The following is a 21,450-nucleotide window of genomic DNA, read 5'->3' on the forward strand; positions in this document are numbered from 1 at the left end:
TGGTGAGCTCTGATTTAGGGGTAATCACCCACTTTTTTCTGGCACAGTTCAAACAGTGAGCTTGATACTAGAAGTTGGCTATATGGCAACTGATATTTTGGCTAAAATGTGTGTGAGTTCACTTTATTTTCCAGGCACCAGATGTCACTGATTTAAAAGATTGAATGTTTTTAAAACATTTGGGATGTTTTTAAGGATTTTTCGTTATTCGAAATAGACCCTTTCAAAATTTAACTTTTTTTAAATAGCCTTTTTGAAAAATTGATTTGCTAGTGAAAAACATCAAGGATTCTTTCCCATATTTTGTTTGAATTGAAACCGTGTAATCACACTGACTTGCATATCATATAAAAGTGCAGACATATTTGTTTGAATAACATGACATAAAGGGTTGTACGTACTATCGGAAATTGTCAACTTCGAAGCATTAAAGAATAATGCAAAATTAGTATTACTTCAACCTTCCAGTAACAGTTAGCTAGAAAAATCAAACTGGGACACAGTGACTGGGCTCAAAATGTTTGACATTTCACTTCTCTCCCCTTCACTCTAAAAGCGGTTTTCCATTACGGTCACTTTGCCCACGCATGTGAAATCTGTGTTATGAGAGCGTTGGCCGCCCGCTGGATATTATTTCCATTATTTTCGCCAGAGATGGTGGGAAATTTAAGCAAAACATGGCGGCTCCGAATGATCGACAACGACTTTTTCTGCTACTTCTTTTAAGACGAAGGTTAAAAAAACAAAAATACAAGAAAAGATTTTCGGTAAGGAATATATTACAAGAAAGGAAAGAAAAAAGACATTACAATACTCTAGTTCAAGAAGAATTTTTTTCGTTTGTTTCGTAAGACACCTTTCAAGTTTGAAGAATGACTGACCTTGGTTGCACCAAAAATAATACGCTGGCATGCAAGAAGAGAAGCTATTGGACCTACAGAAAGGCTTTGCTTCACTTTAAGATATTTGGTCACTTGAGACACCTTTAGAACTATTGCAGCAAATTACCGTGTAAGCGATACTGTTCTGGGACGAATTATAAGGGAGACTTGTAAAGCTTTGTGGAATATTATGGCAGAAAATAGTTTTTTATCTGTTCCGAGTTCGTCTAAAGAATGGCTAGATATAAGTCAAGACTTTGAGAGAAGGTGGAATTTCCCGAATTGCGTCGTAGCGATTGACGGTAAGCATATTACTATCCAGTGTCCTTCACGAGCAGGATGTATGCTTTTCAACTACAAGAAGTTCCACAGTGTTATACTGATGGTAGTTGTGAATGCAAAATATCAATTTACGATGGTTAAAGTAGGCGACTGTGGACGTCTAAGTAACGGTAGTGTTTTTTCAAGTAGCCAACTTAGTATTGCTATGGAACAGAACAAATTAAGCCTTCCACACCCACGACTGCTACCTGGGACAAAGATTAGTGTACAATATGTGTTTGTAGGAAGGAGACGATGCTTTCCATCTTAAAAATTATTTGATGAAACCCTAACCTAGGGGGGAGATCCAGATCCCTGAGAGAATGCCAATAATAGTAGAATTCAGGATGTAACACATCTTGGATCCAATAACTACTCTATACAATCAAAAATTATCAGAGACTGTTATAGAGATTATTTCAACTCAACAATAAGTTCTGTGCCATGGCAAGACATGATTGTAACATCACGACCCTGTATGTTTGACAGACTTGTATTAGATGAAACAGTGGAGTGATATACACTCTTAATGGTTAATTCAGCATTAAACAAAACACTATATTTCTTTTTTGTAATAAATATACTTTTCATAATTTCGTAAAAGCACTATTGCTAATGCGCATTTAATATACACGACAAGTTTTTTTAAAATAGACACGTTTCGACATGATGCCATCTTCAGTATGAGTGAAATAATAAGTGATACAAGGTTTATAAAAAAGTAATATGATACATAAATTACAACAATAGAAAGGAAATAAGATAAAATGATGGGGAGCGTCCGAGCGTATTATAAACCAAATTTAAAAACTTGAACATTGAGGTCAGGGTTAGTTTTGTTAATGTGGAGTGCTTCTTTGATTTTAAGGGTGAATGAGGTGTCGGCAGTGTCGATGATTTTGAAACAAGAGGGTGAATAGTTGGTTTTACATGAGTGAGATTTAAGAAGGTGTCGGTATATATGAGAGTTTTTGTCTGTTGTGGTATGTTACCTGATTCTGGTGGATAAATGGCGCGAAGTTTCGCCAATGTATCGGGAATTACATCCCGCGCAATTGAATTCATATACCACCATAGATTTAATTGAATCAGGGATCGGGTCTTTGAATGAGAAAAGGTTTTTGATTTTGAATGATGTGAAAATTAGTCGAATGTCAATATCTGTACAGAAGCGTTTCATAATGTTTGTAAGTCTGCGTTGTGTGTGTCGTGAGTAATGTCCGATGTATGGTAGTTTGAAGTACCAGTCCTGTGTTTGTTGGTTTGTGGTATGTAGATGTTGTACAGCTGTCGTGAGATTTTGTTAGTAAAATGTCAAGAAATGGCAGTTGATCTTGTTGTTCAGTTTCAAATGAAAATCTAATGCTTGCGTGCTGTGTGTTAATGTAATTATAAAACTTCATGGCCTCAGTTTCGTTAGTAAAAACACAAAAGATATCGTCAACGTATCTGCGGTAAAATAGTGATTTAGTGTCGTTGTAGTTGTTTAGCCAGTTTCGTTCATGTGAGCCCATGAAAATGTTAGCAAGTATGGGTGCTGAGGGAGAGCCCATCGCAACACCGTCCGTCTGGTCATAAAATTTTCCATTAAATAAAAAATGCGTCTGTGCTGTTGCTATTAAAAACAGTTGTGTGAGGTCTGTCCTGTTTATACTGAACCTGGGGTTGTGAGTGAATATTAGGTCAATTTCTAGGTTGATGGTTTCATTAAGTGGCATGTTAGTAAATAGGCTTTCAACGTCGTAGGAGATGAAGAATTTGTGACAAGATTTTGATGAGTTGAAAGATGAGAAGTCGTCGAGGAAAGTGAAAGAATCTTTAGTGGAGTGGTCATCTGGTATGAGTGGTGTTAGTAGAGAACTAAGATACTTAGTTAAATTGTAGTGGTACAAGTTAATTGATGAAACTATCGGTCGTAGTGGAGGCGATTGTTGTATCCTTAAAAACATTCGTAACAATCCAAACATTATCATTCTCAAACCGGACAAAGGCAACGGCGTCGTAATCATGGATCTTCAAATGTATCGTAACTCCTGCCTTAAAATCATTAACAATACAGCAAAGTTTACCCCACTCAAAGAAGACGTCACACTATCACGTGAAGCGAAACTGCAATGACTGTTAAGGAAGCTTCTAAAGAAAGACTCGATTAACAACAAAGTTTATAATGATATCTTCCCCAGAAGTTCTCAACCCTCACGCTTCTATGGCTTACCGAAACTTCACAAGAAACGAGAACCAGAACAATCGCCTCCACTACGACCGATAGTTTCATTTGTCACACTGATCTACATCCAGTTTCCGTTTACAAAATTCTTTTGGGCTGTCATATTTGTATGTTGTGAACCTTACTGATATCTGTGCAGCAGATTCTGTTTTTTGTTCGTGCATCTGATTGTTTGGAATATTCATTGGGGTGACGTTTATGTTGCTTTCTGTTTCACGATCGGAAACAAAATCACGTAAAAAAAGCAATTGGTCTAAGAATTTGCCTGCGGGTATCTTTGTAGCACCCACTCTAGACTTTTGTCCATCATTTATCTTCTTAAGCTACGCATCATGCCATCGCGTAGGGTTTTCCACCTTCGTTTGAGCATTTTATCTAAAATAGATAAAAAGACAAAAAACTTAGACAGCATTTTTTGCTCTGTAAATTCAAAGTTGATGGCTTTTGTTCTACTATTTCAAGTCATACTCAACTCAAAACTACCTACAAAAATTCAATTCTAGATTTTTTCCTCAACAACATTATAATTTCATCTGATTAAACAACTGTAAACACAGTACTGAGTACCATTAGTACAACAGTATATAACATGTTTGCAAAACTATTTCACTTCTCAGAAGAAAATAATAAAACAATTCACAATTCCTGACCCTGAGAACATATTAATAAAAAATTTCTATTGAAAACAAATGTTTACTAGTCTCAGTTAGCAGATAAAATTTGACATAGCATATGGTACTTGATAGTAATAAAGTAAATGGTTTGAACCCGGGAGTATCGCAACATGTTTATGGATGAAGATCGTCCAGGTTAGTAGAGTCCCGAGAAGGACTGTTGTTATTGATGTAGACCGACGTCTCGAAAACCTTAGTGGTAGTCATCTTCAGAGTCAAGTGAAGTCACCTGGACGATCTTCATCCTCAAACATGTGCTTGATAGTGTTCACTGTTCAGCGTTTATAAAGGTAATACAAACTAAACGACACAATTAACAGAATCAATCAAGAAAACTTACTATTTTGGTTCAAACGAGAGGCAATTTCACCGCAAGCCTGAAATTTTTTGCAATATCTTTGTAATCACGTAAAGATGTATTCCAGAGAATTCCGTGGTTTCTGACCTCTTCGATTAAAAGTTCATCTATACTATCGTCATCTTCAATGTTTTTTGGTACTATAACATGCAAGTGACGCAAGTTTCCGTCTTGATTCACTTGCTGCATAATGTCTTCCTACATAACCGCAATGTTGTATTTGCCGTTGCGCATGGCTTGCGATGAAAGTCGATGTGACTTCGACTCGTCAGCTTATCCGTCAGCGTTTAGGCGAAAGCACTGACCTATATAGTAATTACTATGACGGAAAATCATCATCCGACGGTAAAGATTCACAAAACGTGGCACCTCCGACGGGATTTATAGAAAAGGAACTTTATGATTACGAGGAAAATTATTTGTAATTATTCATGAAATCATAGGCAAACAAGAAGGGGTGGGACTGAGACATGGTCAGGGTAAGGGGTAGGGTTAGGAAAGTCATGTGTGGTTGGTAATAGAAAAATAAAGACATGCAAATAAGGTGATGGAACTTTGAAAACTTTATCAGAAAATGTTGAAAACTTTGCAGATTTTCGGAGAAACAGTCAAGGAGATCGGTTATAGAGATAAATTTGATTATAACTACAATTCCAACTTAGTTCTTTTAGTAGCTCATTATGTAACAGTCTCTCACGTCTTATACGTCGTTACATGCAGGTAAATATACTAAAGAATCATCATAACTACAAATCCGTGTTGAAGACTTCGAGATACATGGTTTTTAAATTTTTTTAAAAATTGCATTCATGTCGTTGAAAAACGGGCAGAACTTTAGCAAAAGCTCTAAGTGTTAAATGACTTAAATATACTATTTGAAATGCATGATTGAAATGTATTATCTAAATCAAAGGATTTTGGTAGGTGATGCACACACACATGTGGTGTCAATAAAACGATCATGCTGAGTGACTTAACCTGATCTTTCTCAAATTTTTTAAACTTTTTTAATCACTAGTGAGTGAGTTGGTTTCGCTAATACTTTTGTTTTTATAGTATTGTTAACTTCAAACTATAAGGTCACTTTAAATAGATCAAAGAAACAAAGACTTGCTATATATATATAAAACACATAATTAAACAATCTTTCGGGTTTTAATTTTAATTTAAAATTTTTAAATTGTTAAAAACATGTTAAATGGGGTTGCTCGATATGACAAACTATAGGAGGTGGTTTTTACCTGTTGTCGTTTAATGGGTCTTATATAATATTGCTATATCAAATGAACAGCAAATCATGCAAATCATAACAAAAGCGTGCTCTCAAGTCCGTCCTTATTTACTTTTTTTTTGTATTACACTACTTTTCTCATGATGTTTACTGTACTCAGTACTGAGGTACTTTTAATCCATTGGAACGAAATGCAGAATTTCTTGCAGATTATTTCAAGTGTTCCAACTATAAGTCAAACATACATAGTTCATAACTTCGTTTCATCAGTAGTTGTAGACTATACATATTTTATCTCCAAATACAGTTTCCTAACTGACTTTCACTTTTAATGCTACATGAACATTCTTCTATCTCTACTTTTGCAACCCTTAGTCTTTGTTATGCCATGTCCCATTACATTCAGAAATATTCATGTACCTACAATTTTCTTTGATTTCTATCTTCAATCTTATACCATCTTCTATCTTTTGTTCACTGTTGCTATTTTAACATCTTTTGAGATTGCCTGATCAGTTTTGGATGTTTGATATGTACGGAAACAGAAGAATGTTTTGTGTCGCTGGAAAAATGTAGAGATAAAACATTGTGCGGTGTACATTACAAAGGGAAGTTAAAAAAATAAGAAGGTTTTAGTAATAGTCTGAACAAAATAACTGATAACTGATATAAAAAGTGAGGTAGATAACTGATGTAAAATTGGGGTAGAGAAATACTCCTCTTACTGATTTATTAATAAAATGTTTAACTTTCATTTTAACCTAAACTATGTACCAACCTCAGTTGTCATTTAGAAAAGAGAAGAACATCTTCTTTTTTCTAAATCTCTAAAAAATTACAAATATGAACATCAGTGAGAATAAATTTTGCGAATATAGTATATTGCACTAAATATTTCTTTCATAAACTCAAATTAAAAATCACACATAGCTCTATATAGTTCTCTATTTTAATCAAAAGTGCATGAACCATCACTAATTGTTGGGTATTTGGAGTTCAATGATTGTGTTGTGGTGGTAAAGTATATAATAATTTTATGGAATGATGTAAGAAACCACATATAATTCTTACAAAACACCTTTTCTATTTTGAATAGTATTCATGTTACTTGCTATCCAATCGGCTTACTGTCTATTTTGTTTTGTAAAAGTAAAAAGGTGTGTTGGATATCAGATTTGCTCAAGTGTGTACTTATTCATTTTAGTATGTTGTCATCGTTTTTATTGATAAATGCTAACTGAAGTACATATTGATAAGTCAGCATGACTGTGTAGACTTACATACTTAAGTTGCCTGATTTTTCAACTTTAATTAATTATGACATGACGTCACATGTCTGACGTCATAAAATTTGCCTACGGTCTTCAAAATCCTAGATCCGCCCCTGTACTATGCTATTCACCGCTATTTGGTATCCGCATACCACGGTAATGTGCAGATTTTTTAATAAATAAAATTTTAAAAAAGTGTTTTGTTTGGATAAATAGTTTTGATATTTCCTATGCTCACATTCGTGGTGGTCAAAGCCGGGTGGGTGACAAAAATTTTATTTTATGTGCCCGGGTCTTTCTGCTGACTTTGACTGCCAAAATCCGCCATGTTTTTGACGACGGGCCGCGCGCTTATAATTTATAGTAATTTGGATGAGATATTCCCTCCAGTCTTAATATAACTCAATGATTTTAATATTTTAAAGAACAAACATTACAGCTTGCGAAAGACATGGACTCCAATAGGTCGCATTCCCCTTTGTTTAATGTAATGTGTAATCAGTCCTCTACAACTTATCAATTCCATGCCCATAATCACTTTATGTATAATGTATGTAATTACAATGCTGATGGCCATGAATAGTGACCGCAACATTGAATGTACCATTCAAGGTTGTATATATATAAAAGTTATTCCTTGTTGAAAACAACTGAGTAACATGAATCCAGATAAAATCAAATAATATACTTGCACACAACCCTGGGAGACTGAGACATACATATATGACACCATATAATTGTTGGTGTTAATGGATGTGTTGATCTTTGCTGGTGGGGAGAGATACAATCCCTTGAGAAAGCAAGTCCTAGTTTTTAACTTTTATTTGCAGTGTGCTAATTTTTTATTTGCAGTGTGCTAACTTTTTTCGTTAGCAGTGCAAAGAAAATTTTATTTGCAGCGTGCTGAAATAAAGTAAAGCGGACAATAAACGGTGTGAGCACCTTAGTGATGAATTTTGTGAGCAAAAATTCGTAGACTTCAAATAAATAAAACGAAATAGAACGAAAACCGGTATCAATCCAGGGTAGTGTGAACACAACACCAGAACGGAACAAATTTCTAACGGCTTGGTGTGAACAGTGCAAAACGGTATAGCACTATATAGAGTTTTGAAACGGCTTCTTGTGAACGATATCTAAGCGCATGCTTTCAGGTAGAAATTAGTAATTAAATGTTCCCTTATACCTCGAGTGATTTGGTAAAATGTCCCGTGTTATACAGTACATTTATCGATAGATTGAGATTTTTCGTATTTTTGTTCTTGATTACAAGTCTATGTAATTTAAGTAGTCGGCTTCCTTTGATCTTGTCGAATGAAAATAGAGCAAGTTCTATTTCCATCCGATTTTTTAAATTGATGGATCCGACTGTCGGAGGCTCACTTTATTTGTGTATATCACACGACCATTTTTTAAGATCCAAAAAATCGGATCTGACAAATTGGATTGTGTGAACGAGTCTTTAGCCGTTTACTTGTAGATAGATAGATAGATAGATATATAGATAGATAGATATATAGATAGATAGATAGATAGATAGATAGATAGATAGATAGATAGATAGAAGATAGTTTATTACTTAAAAAACTTGCAGCCTCGGTAGCATCACTTCGGCTGAAAAACGTATAAGTATTACAAATACTAAAAATTGTTGTTAGGAGTATTTACAATTAAAAAAAACTTACGTTATTTACGATTTGGTGAATCATATTGAATATAATTAATATAGTTATAAGTAATAAAATCGTCTTTAAATCTAATTTTTTTGAAATTTGGAGACTGGAATTTTCTTCTTTCTCTCATAAATTGCTAAGAGAAATATAATGGCGGTAATAACTGATACAACTTGTTATGCGGATCATTGACTATTTTCCGAAAAAACTTACTAGTCAAAGTTTGTCTACGTTCAAACAAGGATAATAGACCCAATTGATTAAGCGAGATACGACTGATCAGGGAGAATTATTTTGCAAGCTCTACGCTATAAACTTTCCAGTTCGTCTGAATGGTATTTCGTTAGAGATTCATGAAACATGCATATTCAGCGACCGGTCGTATGCAGGTGGTATGAAACAACAGAAGGTCCTTTGGAGGTAGTTTCGCACGTTTAAAACTGTCGGAGAAAGTATAAACGAGTTGAAATTTTCAAATTGCTTCAATGTGTTTATTCCATTTCAAATTGTCGGTGATGGTTAATCCGAGTAGCTTCGCAATCTGAACCGCCTCAATTTTTTGTTATTGATAATGATGGAATCAAATTATACTTTTTCATTTGAAAACCTAATACGAAGTTCTTTACATTTGGATTCCTTTAATTGCATACCATCATATTCAGATTTTGCGAAAAAATTCGTTTACGTAATTTTGCATTAAACTAGGTTGGCCTTCAGAGAACAACTTCAGACATAGTTGAGTCATCTGCGTATTTCCAAAGATTCTTGTTGTTCGTAACGTCGAGTTCATTTATCATTACTAAGAAAAGCCAAGGATCAAGCTCTGTTCCTTGAGGAACACCTGCAGGCACAGTTTTCAACAACCAGGTTATTGAATCTTCTCGGCAATCTTAGAATAAGTATTTTGATCCAAAACACCTCAAACGAGTCGTCATGTAGGTTTTCACTTATTTGAAAGCCAATTGTGTTTTCAATGTAAATACATATACTCCGTGTTGATCGTTACCTCTATCTCTGCGAATAAGGTTATACCCTTGGAGATCACCCACATCATCGTGTATATGGCTCTGCAACCAAGTCTCCACGATGCTAATACATTGGTAATTTTCACGTCGGATAACATCCTGTATTTTGTCGATTTTAGGGGCTAATGACATTACGTTAGACAAAAAGAAGGCAGGGACGTAATGAACGTTGTTTTGGCATATCGAATATAAGGGAGTTGTAAGCTTCACCAACATTATTCGTTGGTGTACAAGGAATTCTTATTAAACAAGGTTTTTTAATGTGATTCATAACTTCTACCACATTATACGATTGTCTGTACTTGCTATCATTACCTCGCTGTGTAATTCTTACTGGTATTTCATGTACTATTTTGAAGTATTTAGACTGACAAAGCGTAGGTGGTTTCTCCATTGTAAGTTCTGATCTTGGGGTGCATTAATACGTCTGAGCTTTTGGTCTTCCGGGGGAAGAGCAACTATACCTCCCCATAAGGGGTTTCATGAAAATTCCGATTGCAAAGAGAAGAAAAATCATTCTTTTGTTTATTTCGATAAGCGCTTAGTTGGTTTTGGAATGTTGGGGGATCTGTTGGAACATTTTTTCACTTTTTATTTACTTTTCTTGTAATTGATTTCACATGTCGAAAATTGGCTTTATTCTTTTGTTTCAAACAATTTTTCAGTTGGTTTTGGAAAGATCGAGACTCACCAGGATTGTGCACATGATTAATAACCCTAATTTCTTCTTATGTTAACTTTTTTTGAGGAGAATTATATGCTTATTTGGGTCAATAATATTGGAATTGCTGTTGTTGGAATTATTGGACTTAATTGCATTTTGATGGTCATTGTCAGATCTGTTCCTAAGGGACACTTTTCCTTCTAAATCGGTCATGCATGACTTTAACGTGTTATTTTCTTTAGTTAATTCGCATATATTTTGCTTGTTTTGGTGAATGATTTTGGTTTGTTCAGAAAGTTTTGTCATCAAAGTTTTAAATTTTGATTATATTATTTCATTTAGTGAGAAAAGAACGGTCTTCCACATTTTCTGCGTCTACTGAACTATCAGCAATTGGCGTAGAAGAACATTGACAACTGAAATAGGGAAATCATTAGCCTTGACTCTTTCAAATATATTTTGATGACATATCGATAAAATTTTTGAGTTCTTCAACAGTAGAAGAATCTCATTTTGTACCTGGCACATCATCTTTACGATTATCGCTTTTACTAGTGCCAGAAGTAATAGTAGCTTCAACTTCAACTTGGTTCACATTAGTGTTACTTGAAACAACAAACTCCATCCCACGACAAATTTAGCTACTCGAAATCGAAAAACCGTCATCTGATATTTTAAGTATTAAGTCCTTAAGGTTTATACCCTGAATGCCTTGAAATTAAGTCCATTTGCCACCATCACCGAACAAATCAGTCAACAAGAGTTTTAAAATCTTTAAGTCTCTTAACCATTTTATTTTCAAATTTGGTTGAACTTGGAAATGTTCCTTGTATTTTAATAATTTATTTATAATTCTCAGAGATTGAGACTCGTAATTGTAGTCCAAAGAGTTGAAGTTATCAGAGGAAGCCATCAGACAAACAGCATGACCTTCATCCATGAAATGATTATTAAAAGAAGTTAACCTGCCTGTATAATTAAAAATAAAAATCATCCTATTTCATAATCAACTTGAGCTTATAAGTTGAAATTATGTTATCAAAACTCTTTCTCAGAAAGACATTTTTACAAAGAAAAGTTTTTCATATTGGTCAACAATTTTTGAAATTAAAGCGTCAATAGAAGTAAAAATGTGAAGAGTTGAAGACACCTTTTGAATAAAGGCTGTCAAATAAAGAATGGCGATATTGTCACACACAATCTCCGAATAGGGGGTTGGGTTGGGTTGTGAGGTGGTAAGCACCTTAGCTAACGTAAGTTGCATCCATGCGGTTGCTGGCACGTTAATCCGAGGGTGAACATTCAAATATTAACTTTCATAAGTCGACTTACTCTCAAAAGAAATAAGTCAAACACAGCAGAATAAATGAATAGTCACCCCCTCGCCTCGCCTCGGATGAACGTTCAGGCGGTGGCCTTGGTTGTAACCTCTTTAGTGATAACATGAATTCGAACAAGAATGTTACAATAAATAAGCGAATCTCTGACGTTTGACAAAACTTTACCAAATCTCTTACTACAAAAATTTTTTTCACTATATCTTTTAAAATTGTTTAAAATTAAAAAAAAACACTGCTTTAAACCTTTGGCAATTGCCATCTTTGGTCAAATGTTCTCGGTCCATTTGCTACCAAAGCCATTATTTAGTTTACCTTAGTAAACTATATTGCCGAACCCTTTACTGCATGCTTTTGTCACAAGTCATAAATGTACATATCAATACATTGACAAATAAAATCAGTAAACATCAAGTTCTGTCAAGATGCCACATATAAAAAACATTTCTAGTGAAGAGTGCGATCCACCACAGATGTGGCTGGAAGCAAATATTATCATAATTATGCTGCACAGGCACAATCACGAAACACAATAACAAAATTGATAGGTAAAATTCATGCTGGAAAGACTTTATGTGCTACTTCGAAGTGAACTACAACTAAAACTTTAGTAAAAGGGCTTATTTTCCAGGATAATAGGGGTACTACTGAGTGAGGATCACATGGTTACTACTGAATAATTGTCCAATAGGTTGTCCAAAATCAATAATAAAGCCAGCCCCTTTTTCTCTTATAATGGAAATATTTTTGAGTTCAATCACTGGAAAAAGAATGAATTTAATTAATTTTCTAAAGAAATGAATAATAATTTCACGGAAAAATTTGCATTGTAGGAGTAAAGATTGGACTGACTTCCCAACTGTCCAGAAGTGAGGTATTCAGTCTCAGAGATGTGACAAAATATGCACAGAAGGGCTTTTGGTTTAAAGATTGTCACATCATAGTGTGCATGTGCAGAGGTAATTTGATGTGATTGCATTATGAATGATAAATAGAAACTGCAGTAAAAAAATTTTGAACATGCAGAGAGCTTTCATCACGCATTCCATAGAAGTTTCGTCAAATCAATTCTGCATTTAAGACTTTCATTTATATATTTGAAAATTGTTGACACCAGTCAACCCATAACATACATTTACAAAAGAATGACATTTACAAATGAACTTTATTATATAATTACTAAGTGTCCATATTTGCATCACTCACGATTCACTACTTTGCATGTTTGCTCATGACAACACCTCTCCTTTTGTTACCTAAGCAGGAAAAACCAGGAATAAATTTTTTAAAAACAAGACAACAAGCACTTCAAGTGCAAGCAAAGAATATTATTATCAATGTTAAAACCAGGTGTGATTTTTAATACACTGGCAAGAAAAATCTTTGATTTGGTCAACCTGTCTTTTCATTATGGTTGGTTTTAATATGGCTTTCAATGGACCAGGGCGAAAAATGAGAGTCTGAGTCTAGCTAAATTCTGACGTCATTTAAGGAAGCTGGTATATATATTTTGTAATGACAAGCCCTTGAATGACGTCACAAAATAAGACGTTCTAGGCAGACAAGATCCATTAAAAGACCTTTTTGCCAACTTTAAACCAGAATAAAAATGGACTGATTAGACCAAATCAAAAACCGTTTTTCACTGGTAAGGTAGAAATCATATCTAAAATTAATATCAGAAATAAAAATTTTGATTGGAAGGAAAAATTGACTATTTTCACATACTCTCGCTTCAATATACTCCACTCTCTGCTCCATTAACGTCAACTTTTCATCCAACTTTGCCAATTTACCACGACATGACATGTCTTATAAATTAAACGATTAAATATACCTTATATCACAAAATAAAAGCATCTTTTAGTACACATCACACGCCCAGTACATCTAGTACGAAACGATACGAATTTTTACACTTTATCAAATTGAAAGAGCAAGTTGAAGATAGAAGAGTACACTACTCACCAAAGTTGTTTAAAAACTTTGCAATGTTCTTTATGCTTTCGGACAAAATCTCGATAAATTCGCGATTTTCCCAATCTTGTTGAATCTGCTCACTTGTCAAATTCGCCATTTTGACATCATGTTTCCATTTCATGTTTACATAATTCAATCTCCTTTATCTTCATAATTGTCCACCGTAATTGATCCAATAAACGCCACATTAAGACCCTGTCCCACTGATCTCGAAATAAGACTGGAGTTTTTTTAAAAATCTTTCGATGTGTTGGGCCATTAGTAATGGCGGTGGTGGCTTCAAAATTTGTTTACTAACCAGATTTCATTGTTACTAAATAGAGTTCATTGTTACTAACAATATAAAGTTGCTTGATTCAGTCTTTTTCGAGATCAGTGGACAATACATTTTATAGATAAAAAATTGAAGCCTAAGTCATAGTCTCTTGCCCTGTTTGTACGTCAGTTCCAGTCTTTCAAAGCCGAATACCAGTGAACTCGACATTTGAATAACTGGAATGATAACCGAAGCCAAAAATTGAAGCCAAAAAAATATTTGTCGTCATCATTCGTCATCACACGTCAGGCTCTAGTCTCTCGGTTCATTTTTTTTTTAAATCATTTGTCCCTTGGTAATGGTAGAGTTCGGATCTTGATCAGAAGCGTAAAAATAACGAAATGTTTGTAATAAAAGGTTCACGGAAAGTGAATCAAAGTGATAAATCGAGAAGCAAGATGAGGTGAACTTAGTCGATCTGCTCTTACGCTGCGGTTTTCCTTTAAAATATCAAAGTCTTTAAGGATATTCAATTATTGATATCGAGATGACAACCATTTAGTATTTCAAGTTTCAAGCACTATCAAAATCGATGAAAATACAATCGCTCTGTAAAAGTAAAATGCAGTTATAGACTCGTATTTTTATGAAACTGATATTCAAGTTTCTTTTTTATTCGGAAAAACAGATCTTTAAATCCACTTAAATGACAAAAAACACAAACACTGTCTTTTTTGTTTTCCGTCTGAAAGTTTACCTTCCGACGAAAGAAAAATTTATGCTTGAATATTTTTTCGTCATATTTTCTATTGTATTGTCTTTTTAGCAAACAGTGTAATTTTCAGTTGGCTTTTCCTCGTTACAAGTTGTAAGTTAAAACGAACTCACTGTAGTAAAGTTTCCGCTGTAAAAAATAACCTTTTGCGAAGAGTTGGCCTCGTGTGTTGTTCGTCGTGATGTTGTTTATATGTTTATGCTTTTGCAATTTGTATTCAAATTTATATTGGCCGTGTATGTTTGGCACTCAGGGGAATGAAACTGACGTACAAACCGCGTGAATATTCGACTTTGAAGGACTGGAACTGACGTACAAACCGCGCAAGAGACTAGGACTTTGGCTTCAACTTTTTATGTATAAAATGTATTGTAGTTATCATTCCAGATATATATATATATGGAGTTCACTGCCGAATACTCACGCAGTTTGTACGTCAGTTTCATTCCCCTGAGTGCCAAACATACACGGCCAATATAAATTTGAATACAAATTGCAAAAGTATAAACATATAAACAACATCACGACAAACAACACACAAAAGCCAACTCTTCGCAAAAGGTTTTTTTTATAGCTAAAACTTTACTACATTGAGTTCGTTGTAACTTACAAGTTCTAACGAGGAACAGCCAACTGAAAATTACATTCTACGCTAAAAAGACACTACAATAAGAAAATATGACGAGGAAATATTCAAGCAAAATTTTTCTTTCATCGGAAGGTAAATTTCAAAACGGTGTCAGACAGTGTTTGTCTTTCTTTGTCATTTCAGTGGATTTAATAATCTGTTTTTCCGAAAAAAAAAGAAACTTGGATATCCGAGCCTATAACTCGCATTTTTACTATTCAGAGGGAAAATTTTTTGTCACTTTCATCGATTTGGATAGTGCTTGAAATACTAAATGGTTGTCCTCTCGGTATCAATAATTGAATATCCTGAAAGACTTAAATATGTTTTAAAGGAGAATCGCAGCTTAAAAGCAGATCGACAGTGTATGACAAAAGTATATAGCAGCTATAATGATCGTAATAAAGTAAATGGTTTGAACCCGGGAGCATCGTTACATGTTTGTAAATGTAGATCGTCCAGGTTGGTATAGTCCTGAGAAGGACTGTTTTTGTTGTTGTTGAATGACGTTTCGACAACCTTAGCAGTAGTCATCTTCAGAGTCAAATGAGGAGTAAACGTCAGGTTAGCCGTATTTGTTATCTGGTTCTTACGTCATCGTATTGTGTGTACAGGAAATGTGTATTGTCATTGTGAATTAGTGTGAAGTGAAATATTTTATTTTTAGTTGTGATGTGTGATTTAGGTGTGATTTAGTTGTGATGTTTTCAGTTGTAATGTGTGGGTGTCAATTGTGTATTGTCATTGTGAATCAGTGTGAAGTGTAATGTTTTTAGTTGATGGTTTGTTTGTATTGTGAATAAGTCGTTTGTAAGGTGCCGGTAATTGGTGTGATTTGCTCAGGGGGGTTTGTTCCAAGTTGGTATACCAACTTTCTAATGTAAGCCGTTGTCTATAGTCAGTACTGTAAGTAATGCATTTTGGCGAGTCCCAGTCATGTTGTGCTTTGTGATTTGGTGATGTTCGGCAAAGTGATTGGTTTTTTCTCTAGATTTGTTTTGTTTTGTCAATGTTTTCATTTTTATATGTAAATTTTGTCGAAAAAAAATCATACCGACAAATCCTTTTAGTTTATTTGAAAAACCTAATACTTTTGCTATGTGGGTAACGTAGAATTGAAATAAACATCGTTCAAAATATTTTCATGATGAAGATAAAACTGACTGGTAAAATGAAATCAAATGAGGTCAAATTAAAGATCTAAGATCCGAAAAAATAGAAATTATTTATTAACGTGCGAGAAAAACGAGTGATGACGATTGATGACGACGAATATTTTTTTGGCTTCAATTTTTGGCTTCAGATATCATTCCAGTTATTTTAATATTGATTTCAATGATTTCACTGCGCATGCTTATACATAAAACGCCCACGGTTGTTGTGACATCAAGTGACATTTTCCGCCATTTTAGGACGTCATTCACGGCATCGTTTTTAAAAGGCTCCGTTTTTGACCGTCCACACTAAAACAAAACGCATCCGTTTTCAAATCGCTCCCCTTTGGATAGCGTTTTCAAATCGATCCGTTTTCATTTGGCAGTGTATCCGTTTTTGAGAGTTTCAGTGTGGACGGAAGGCAAAAACGCATCAAAAAGTATCCGTTTTCAAACGAAAACGTATTAGTGTAGACGGGGTCTAAATTAACGCCTCTTATAAACACCCCTACCCACTCCTTGGGAACGTGAGTTTGCACCCCTTCCACATACAATTATGATATTGTCATTAATATGGTGGGTTGTCTTTTGGTTAGTGGTGTAGCCAGCCCCCAAGTTTTGGTGTTGCTATGTAAATTTTAGATCATTAACATCATTCATTTCTGTAGAAATCTGTTGTTTCTATAGTGAGTGAACACAGAAAAATTAACATAGCAGGACCAGTGGCGTGTCTAGAGGTCAGGCTGGTCGGGCTCAGCCCGAACAAAAATTTCCCCAAAAAGAAAGAATTTGTTCGATTAAAAATTCAAAATAAATGAGTTTGAATTTCAAAACAGTTTTAATCAATTTACTGCGGATGTTGAGAGGATAATCCAAATCTTTAAAGAGCGATTTTGGTCTAATTAAACTCAAAATTTGCATTTAGTGAGATGTTGCGTAGCAACAGTGTGCCGTTCCATGCTTTTCGCAGCTTAGTCGGGCTCTCAAAATTCAGCCCAACCATACAATATATTTTATAGAAAAAATATTCTAATCTAATTGGCTGATGACATCTGAGCATGCTCAAACTTACAGATTTGGAGAAACTAGTCACGCTCATTTTATAGAACCCGACTTGAGCCTTCAACACTAAAAATCGGCAAAACAACGTATACTTAATAGGTTTGTAACGGATTCACAGACTCACGCAAGTATTTTACTTAAGCTTTACTGAAGTTAAGGCGAAATTATACAGCTATAGCTTTATGAAAGACGATCTTTTCTCCATTCGGCAAGCTAACGAACAATGAATTATTTAAAGATTATTTATATAAAAAATTATCTAAAAATTATTTATATAAAAAATTTGTTCATTAAACTTTAAGTCTTATGTCTTATACTACGTATTAATGAAAATCACGACGTCATAAGGCGTGGCTCTGCATACAATAGCGTGACCAAATTTTTTTGCGAGATACGCCACTGAGCAGGAGCAAATTCCGTGCTGGCTACGCCACTGCTATTGGTCTCAGAAACATTTTTATGTTTTTATGCGTAATTAGGCAAAAATTCAGATTATTCATTGAATTGTTTTTTTGACAAGGACTTCTTTGTAGAAAAATAGTCATGCGTACGTAAATGTTTACATCTACCAGAATATTTTTTTCCAACATTTTGCACCAAATCAATATTTTACAATTTTCTTTAACAATCAAATTGGATATAAAGTCAATATCATTAGGAAACTAGTTGGTTCAACGTGTAATGGACTTATAAATGATTTCTTGCTGTAGGAAACACATCCTGCTTAGGATGGCACCTTGTAAATGCCAGTGGTTGCATTTTCATAGGATCTGATCAGCAAATTACTAAAAGTACAAAAACTATTTTACCACTTATCCCTATTTAATGGATGTGCTTGGCTGGATTAATGAAGAAATATATTGTACGTACACGAATAGTCTATTTTCAAGTAACTTCTGAGTGAGTTCTGATGCCATTTAAAATGTACGACAAAAATTTACCCGAAATCTATGACAAAGTATGTACAAACATATATTGCCATAAATCTATAATTTCAATGAATTGTCATGAAAAAACTTAATTGTCAGCCAAACTTAAAGTCGTGGAAAATTAAGCATTTGTTATAATCTTAAAATCCCCAATCTGCCTGTAAGATGTCATGAGTAAAATGTGTATCTACATATATATCAATTATAGAAAAAACTAACAAAAATCCTGAACTAATTACCAAGTATCTGATTCCAACACAATAACAGGTGATTCATCAATATCAGGATAGAGTTTCTCAGCTTCTTGAGCAATCCCCGATATTATACCAGCATGTACTTCTGATGCTGAACCTTCCACTAAAAATAAGAAAGTACTGAAATTATGTGCACAATGTATTCTTTTGAAAAACTGAAAAACCAAAGAAAAACACTACTTTGACTTTCTCCAACAAGTTTTTTGCTTAAGTTACCTGCAAGTGCAAGCCCTTCGTCATTCACACACAAGACTCCTATTACCCCTCTCACCCGTATCCTATAAAAAATGCCCATTTGTTGTTATTGATGAAAACAATAAGATCTACTGGTATATTTATGTTGTCTTGACAACAAATGATGGAGCATTTTGTCAAAGTTAAAATGCCAAGCACATTTTATATGATAAAATAAGAGTTTGAATTGAAGTGTGCTACTTGCAATTGTGACGATATTATTCTTGTTTAACTTCGTCCATGTACACAGTGCAAGTTAGGAATAAACATCATATAAAGCATACATGTGCTAAATCATATTTTAAACCATGGCATGTGAGCTATTTTTTTGATTTCATTGTGTAAAATTCTTTTAAAGTATTGACGAGCTTTTGAAATACACACAAAGACTCACTGAATATGAAAATTGAGTGCTCAACATCTACATATGACAGAACTGTCAACTCTCATGATTTGATGATGAGACTCACAAGTTTTCTTACTTGCTCACTTTCCTGCTATTATACATAATCTCACATTATTTGCCATAATGTGAAATATTGGGTGCATATGACTGTCTTGAAAAAAGAAAATTATGGTATTTTGGGTCATTATTATTACAATGTTTATATTCGGATTCTTCTCACATAAAGAGGTGAATGGTAAAACTTATAGAAAACTTAAACCCAAATGATGGAACTCAAAGAAAAACATATTTAACCCACATTATATATAAAGGTAAACAAACTATTTTTGAATTGAACATTAAATTTGCTGTTCGACAGGCTTATCTGCTTATTGGCTTTGCAGGACCAGCTGGATACAAACAACCAGTGTGCGGATTAGTTCAGAAAAAATGATTTGTAATTTTTTTGACAAAAGTGTTTCTTAAGAGCATTATCAAATTGATAATACCTTAATTATCATATAGCGCTAATTGCAAATATAATATTTTTAAGTGAGAACAAATTCATATGATTTACGACAGTGTTTTTCGTTAAAACTGCTGATTTTGCACATCGTTTGAAAAAGTGTGCAATTTTTCATTTTAGCTAAAACGATGTGCAAATTGCACATTGCACACTGTTTATTCGCACACTGCAAACAACGAAAAGATTCCAATAAGTTTTTCAAATTTTAGTTTTGCATTGTTTATACAGTTCAGCCTATATTAAGAGACTCTGTGTGAAATGGTGACCTACGTAAAGCGGTCATGTCTCAAAGTCCCAAAAATTTCATAATATAAATACTATTAAAGTGACCTTTATTAAAAAGTGACCTCTATTATACATATGCAGTCACCTTTTCCGATGTCCCAAAGTTTATTTTTCAATGTTTTGAAACTGCAATTAAATGGTCTGGAAAAAATATATACTTTATATAATAAACTATATAGTTAAGTATTTATTCTGGAGCATGCCAAAGCTTTATATTGTAATGTATTTAACCTTGAAACTAAAGTGTCAGCAGTGTTTTTGCATACATATTTCTACAGCAATTTGAATTTTTCTCGTTTAAATTTCCCTTCAGCCAATGAAACAAAAACATACCTTAGAGAATGGGATGTTGAGGAACAATGCTTGATTCAATTTTAGTTATATTGTATTACATTTAGGCTGTCTTGTGATTTTCTTAAAAACGTGTATTAAATGGTCAACTGGTATTAAGTGGTCACACGAGAAATCCCAAAAGGTAACCTCTTAGTAAAGGTTCTACTGTAGTTATAAATATATAATTACGCACTGTTGCAAGATTAAATACCAAATGATTATTTTTCGATTGAAAATAAACACAGGCAATATTATATTATTGTGAGCACATTAAAGTCTCACGTTTTTCAAGACAATCTCACTTTTAAATAAAAAGTCCCCATTTGATTCAGCAAGTATTGGCAAGTTTGTTTTCAGCAATGTATGTTGAAATTTACAATTGAATTGAATAAAGGTAAGAAGTTTAATATGTAGGTAACAAAAATATTAAAGGACAAAACGCAAAAATGAGGAATTCCTGAATTTAAATTTTCAATGCAGATAATCAAAAAATTGTCAGGTTTGGTGAATGGTGACTTCTGCAAATTCCTCTTGAAAGTTGACAATGACGGACAGAATGTTCACAGTGCTTGCAATCGATTTCGTATAGTTTGAGTTGAATTTGTAAATATATAATACAAAGGCAATGAGGTCATACTTACAGGCTGTCCACAGAATTTTCAAGTTCAGATTCCATCTTGATCAAAAATATATTGTAAATAAGGCAACTTATTTGATGCACTGTTGATGTGAAAATTGAAAATTAAGCCCGCCGATATCGAGGAGCACGTCACGTGCGTTAGCCAAACTTTCAGGCATACGTAATGTGGAATGTGTAAAACTTTTTAAGTAAAATTTAACTTTTACCTAACTCAAACTCTATTTTGTGTTGATGCTCTACTTTTTATAACTACTATTCATTATTCATCTTCATCCCGATGAACAATACTCACTTGTTTACTGAGGCTCCCATCTTTTACTTTAGGTGTTTGTTCGGGAAATAAGCGG

The 21,450-nt window shown here is 34.0% G+C and overlaps 2 protein-coding genes across 2 annotated transcripts; both read right to left on the reverse strand.

Moving 5' to 3' along the window:
- Window positions 1-12,737: 12,737 nt before the first annotated feature.
- On the reverse strand, window positions 12,738-13,779 carry LOC124434207 (protein BRICK1-like). The gene is made up of 3 exons (XM_046984089.1): window positions 13,631-13,779; window positions 13,391-13,473; window positions 12,738-12,918 (listed from the first exon to the last, which is right to left on the reverse strand). Exons 1-3 carry the CDS (start codon window positions 13,761-13,763, stop codon window positions 12,892-12,894), a joined length of 243 nt encoding a protein of 80 aa, XP_046840045.1. The 5' UTR covers window positions 13,764-13,779; the 3' UTR covers window positions 12,738-12,891.
- A 4,242-nt stretch (window positions 13,780-18,021) lies between these two features.
- Window positions 18,022-21,403, reverse strand: LOC124433751 (ragulator complex protein LAMTOR5 homolog). Its single transcript, XM_046983531.1, has 4 exons — window positions 21,105-21,403; window positions 18,917-18,978; window positions 18,686-18,803; window positions 18,022-18,302 (listed from the first exon to the last, which is right to left on the reverse strand). Exons 1-4 carry the CDS (start codon window positions 21,137-21,139, stop codon window positions 18,242-18,244), a joined length of 276 nt encoding a protein of 91 aa, XP_046839487.1. The 5' UTR covers window positions 21,140-21,403; the 3' UTR covers window positions 18,022-18,241.
- Window positions 21,404-21,450: the final 47 nt, after the last annotated feature.

This window comes from Xenia sp. Carnegie-2017, unplaced genomic scaffold (assembly GCF_021976095.1).
Source record: "Xenia sp. Carnegie-2017 unplaced genomic scaffold, XeniaSp_v1 HiC_scaffold_14, whole genome shotgun sequence".
Lineage (NCBI taxonomy): Eukaryota > Metazoa > Cnidaria > Anthozoa > Malacalcyonacea > Xeniidae > Xenia > Xenia sp. Carnegie-2017.

Bases quoted from the DNA above. Each gene is read 5' to 3' on its own strand.
- LOC124434207 (XM_046984089.1), bottom strand. From the start codon at position 13,763: ATGAAATGGAAACATGATGTCAAAATGGCGAATTTGACAAGTGAGCAG. The intron at 13,474-13,630 runs GTGAGTAGTGTA...TTAATTTATAAG, and splicing joins AAAGTTTTTAAACAACTTTG to ACATGTCATGTCGTGGTAAA. The intron at 12,919-13,390 runs GTATGTGAAAAT...TTTCCTGCTTAG, and splicing joins TGGAGTATATTGAAGCGAGA to GTAACAAAAGGAGAGGTGTT.
- LOC124433751 (XM_046983531.1), bottom strand. From the start codon at position 21,139: ATGGAATCTGAACTTGAAAATTCTGTGGACAGCCT. The intron at 18,979-21,104 runs GTAAGTATGACC...CATTTTTTATAG, and splicing joins GAAAATTCTGTGGACAGCCT to GATACGGGTGAGAGGGGTAA. The intron at 18,303-18,685 runs GTAATTAGTTCA...TTGTACTTTTAG, and splicing joins GTGTTGGAATCAGATACTTG to TAATTTGCTGATCAGATCCT.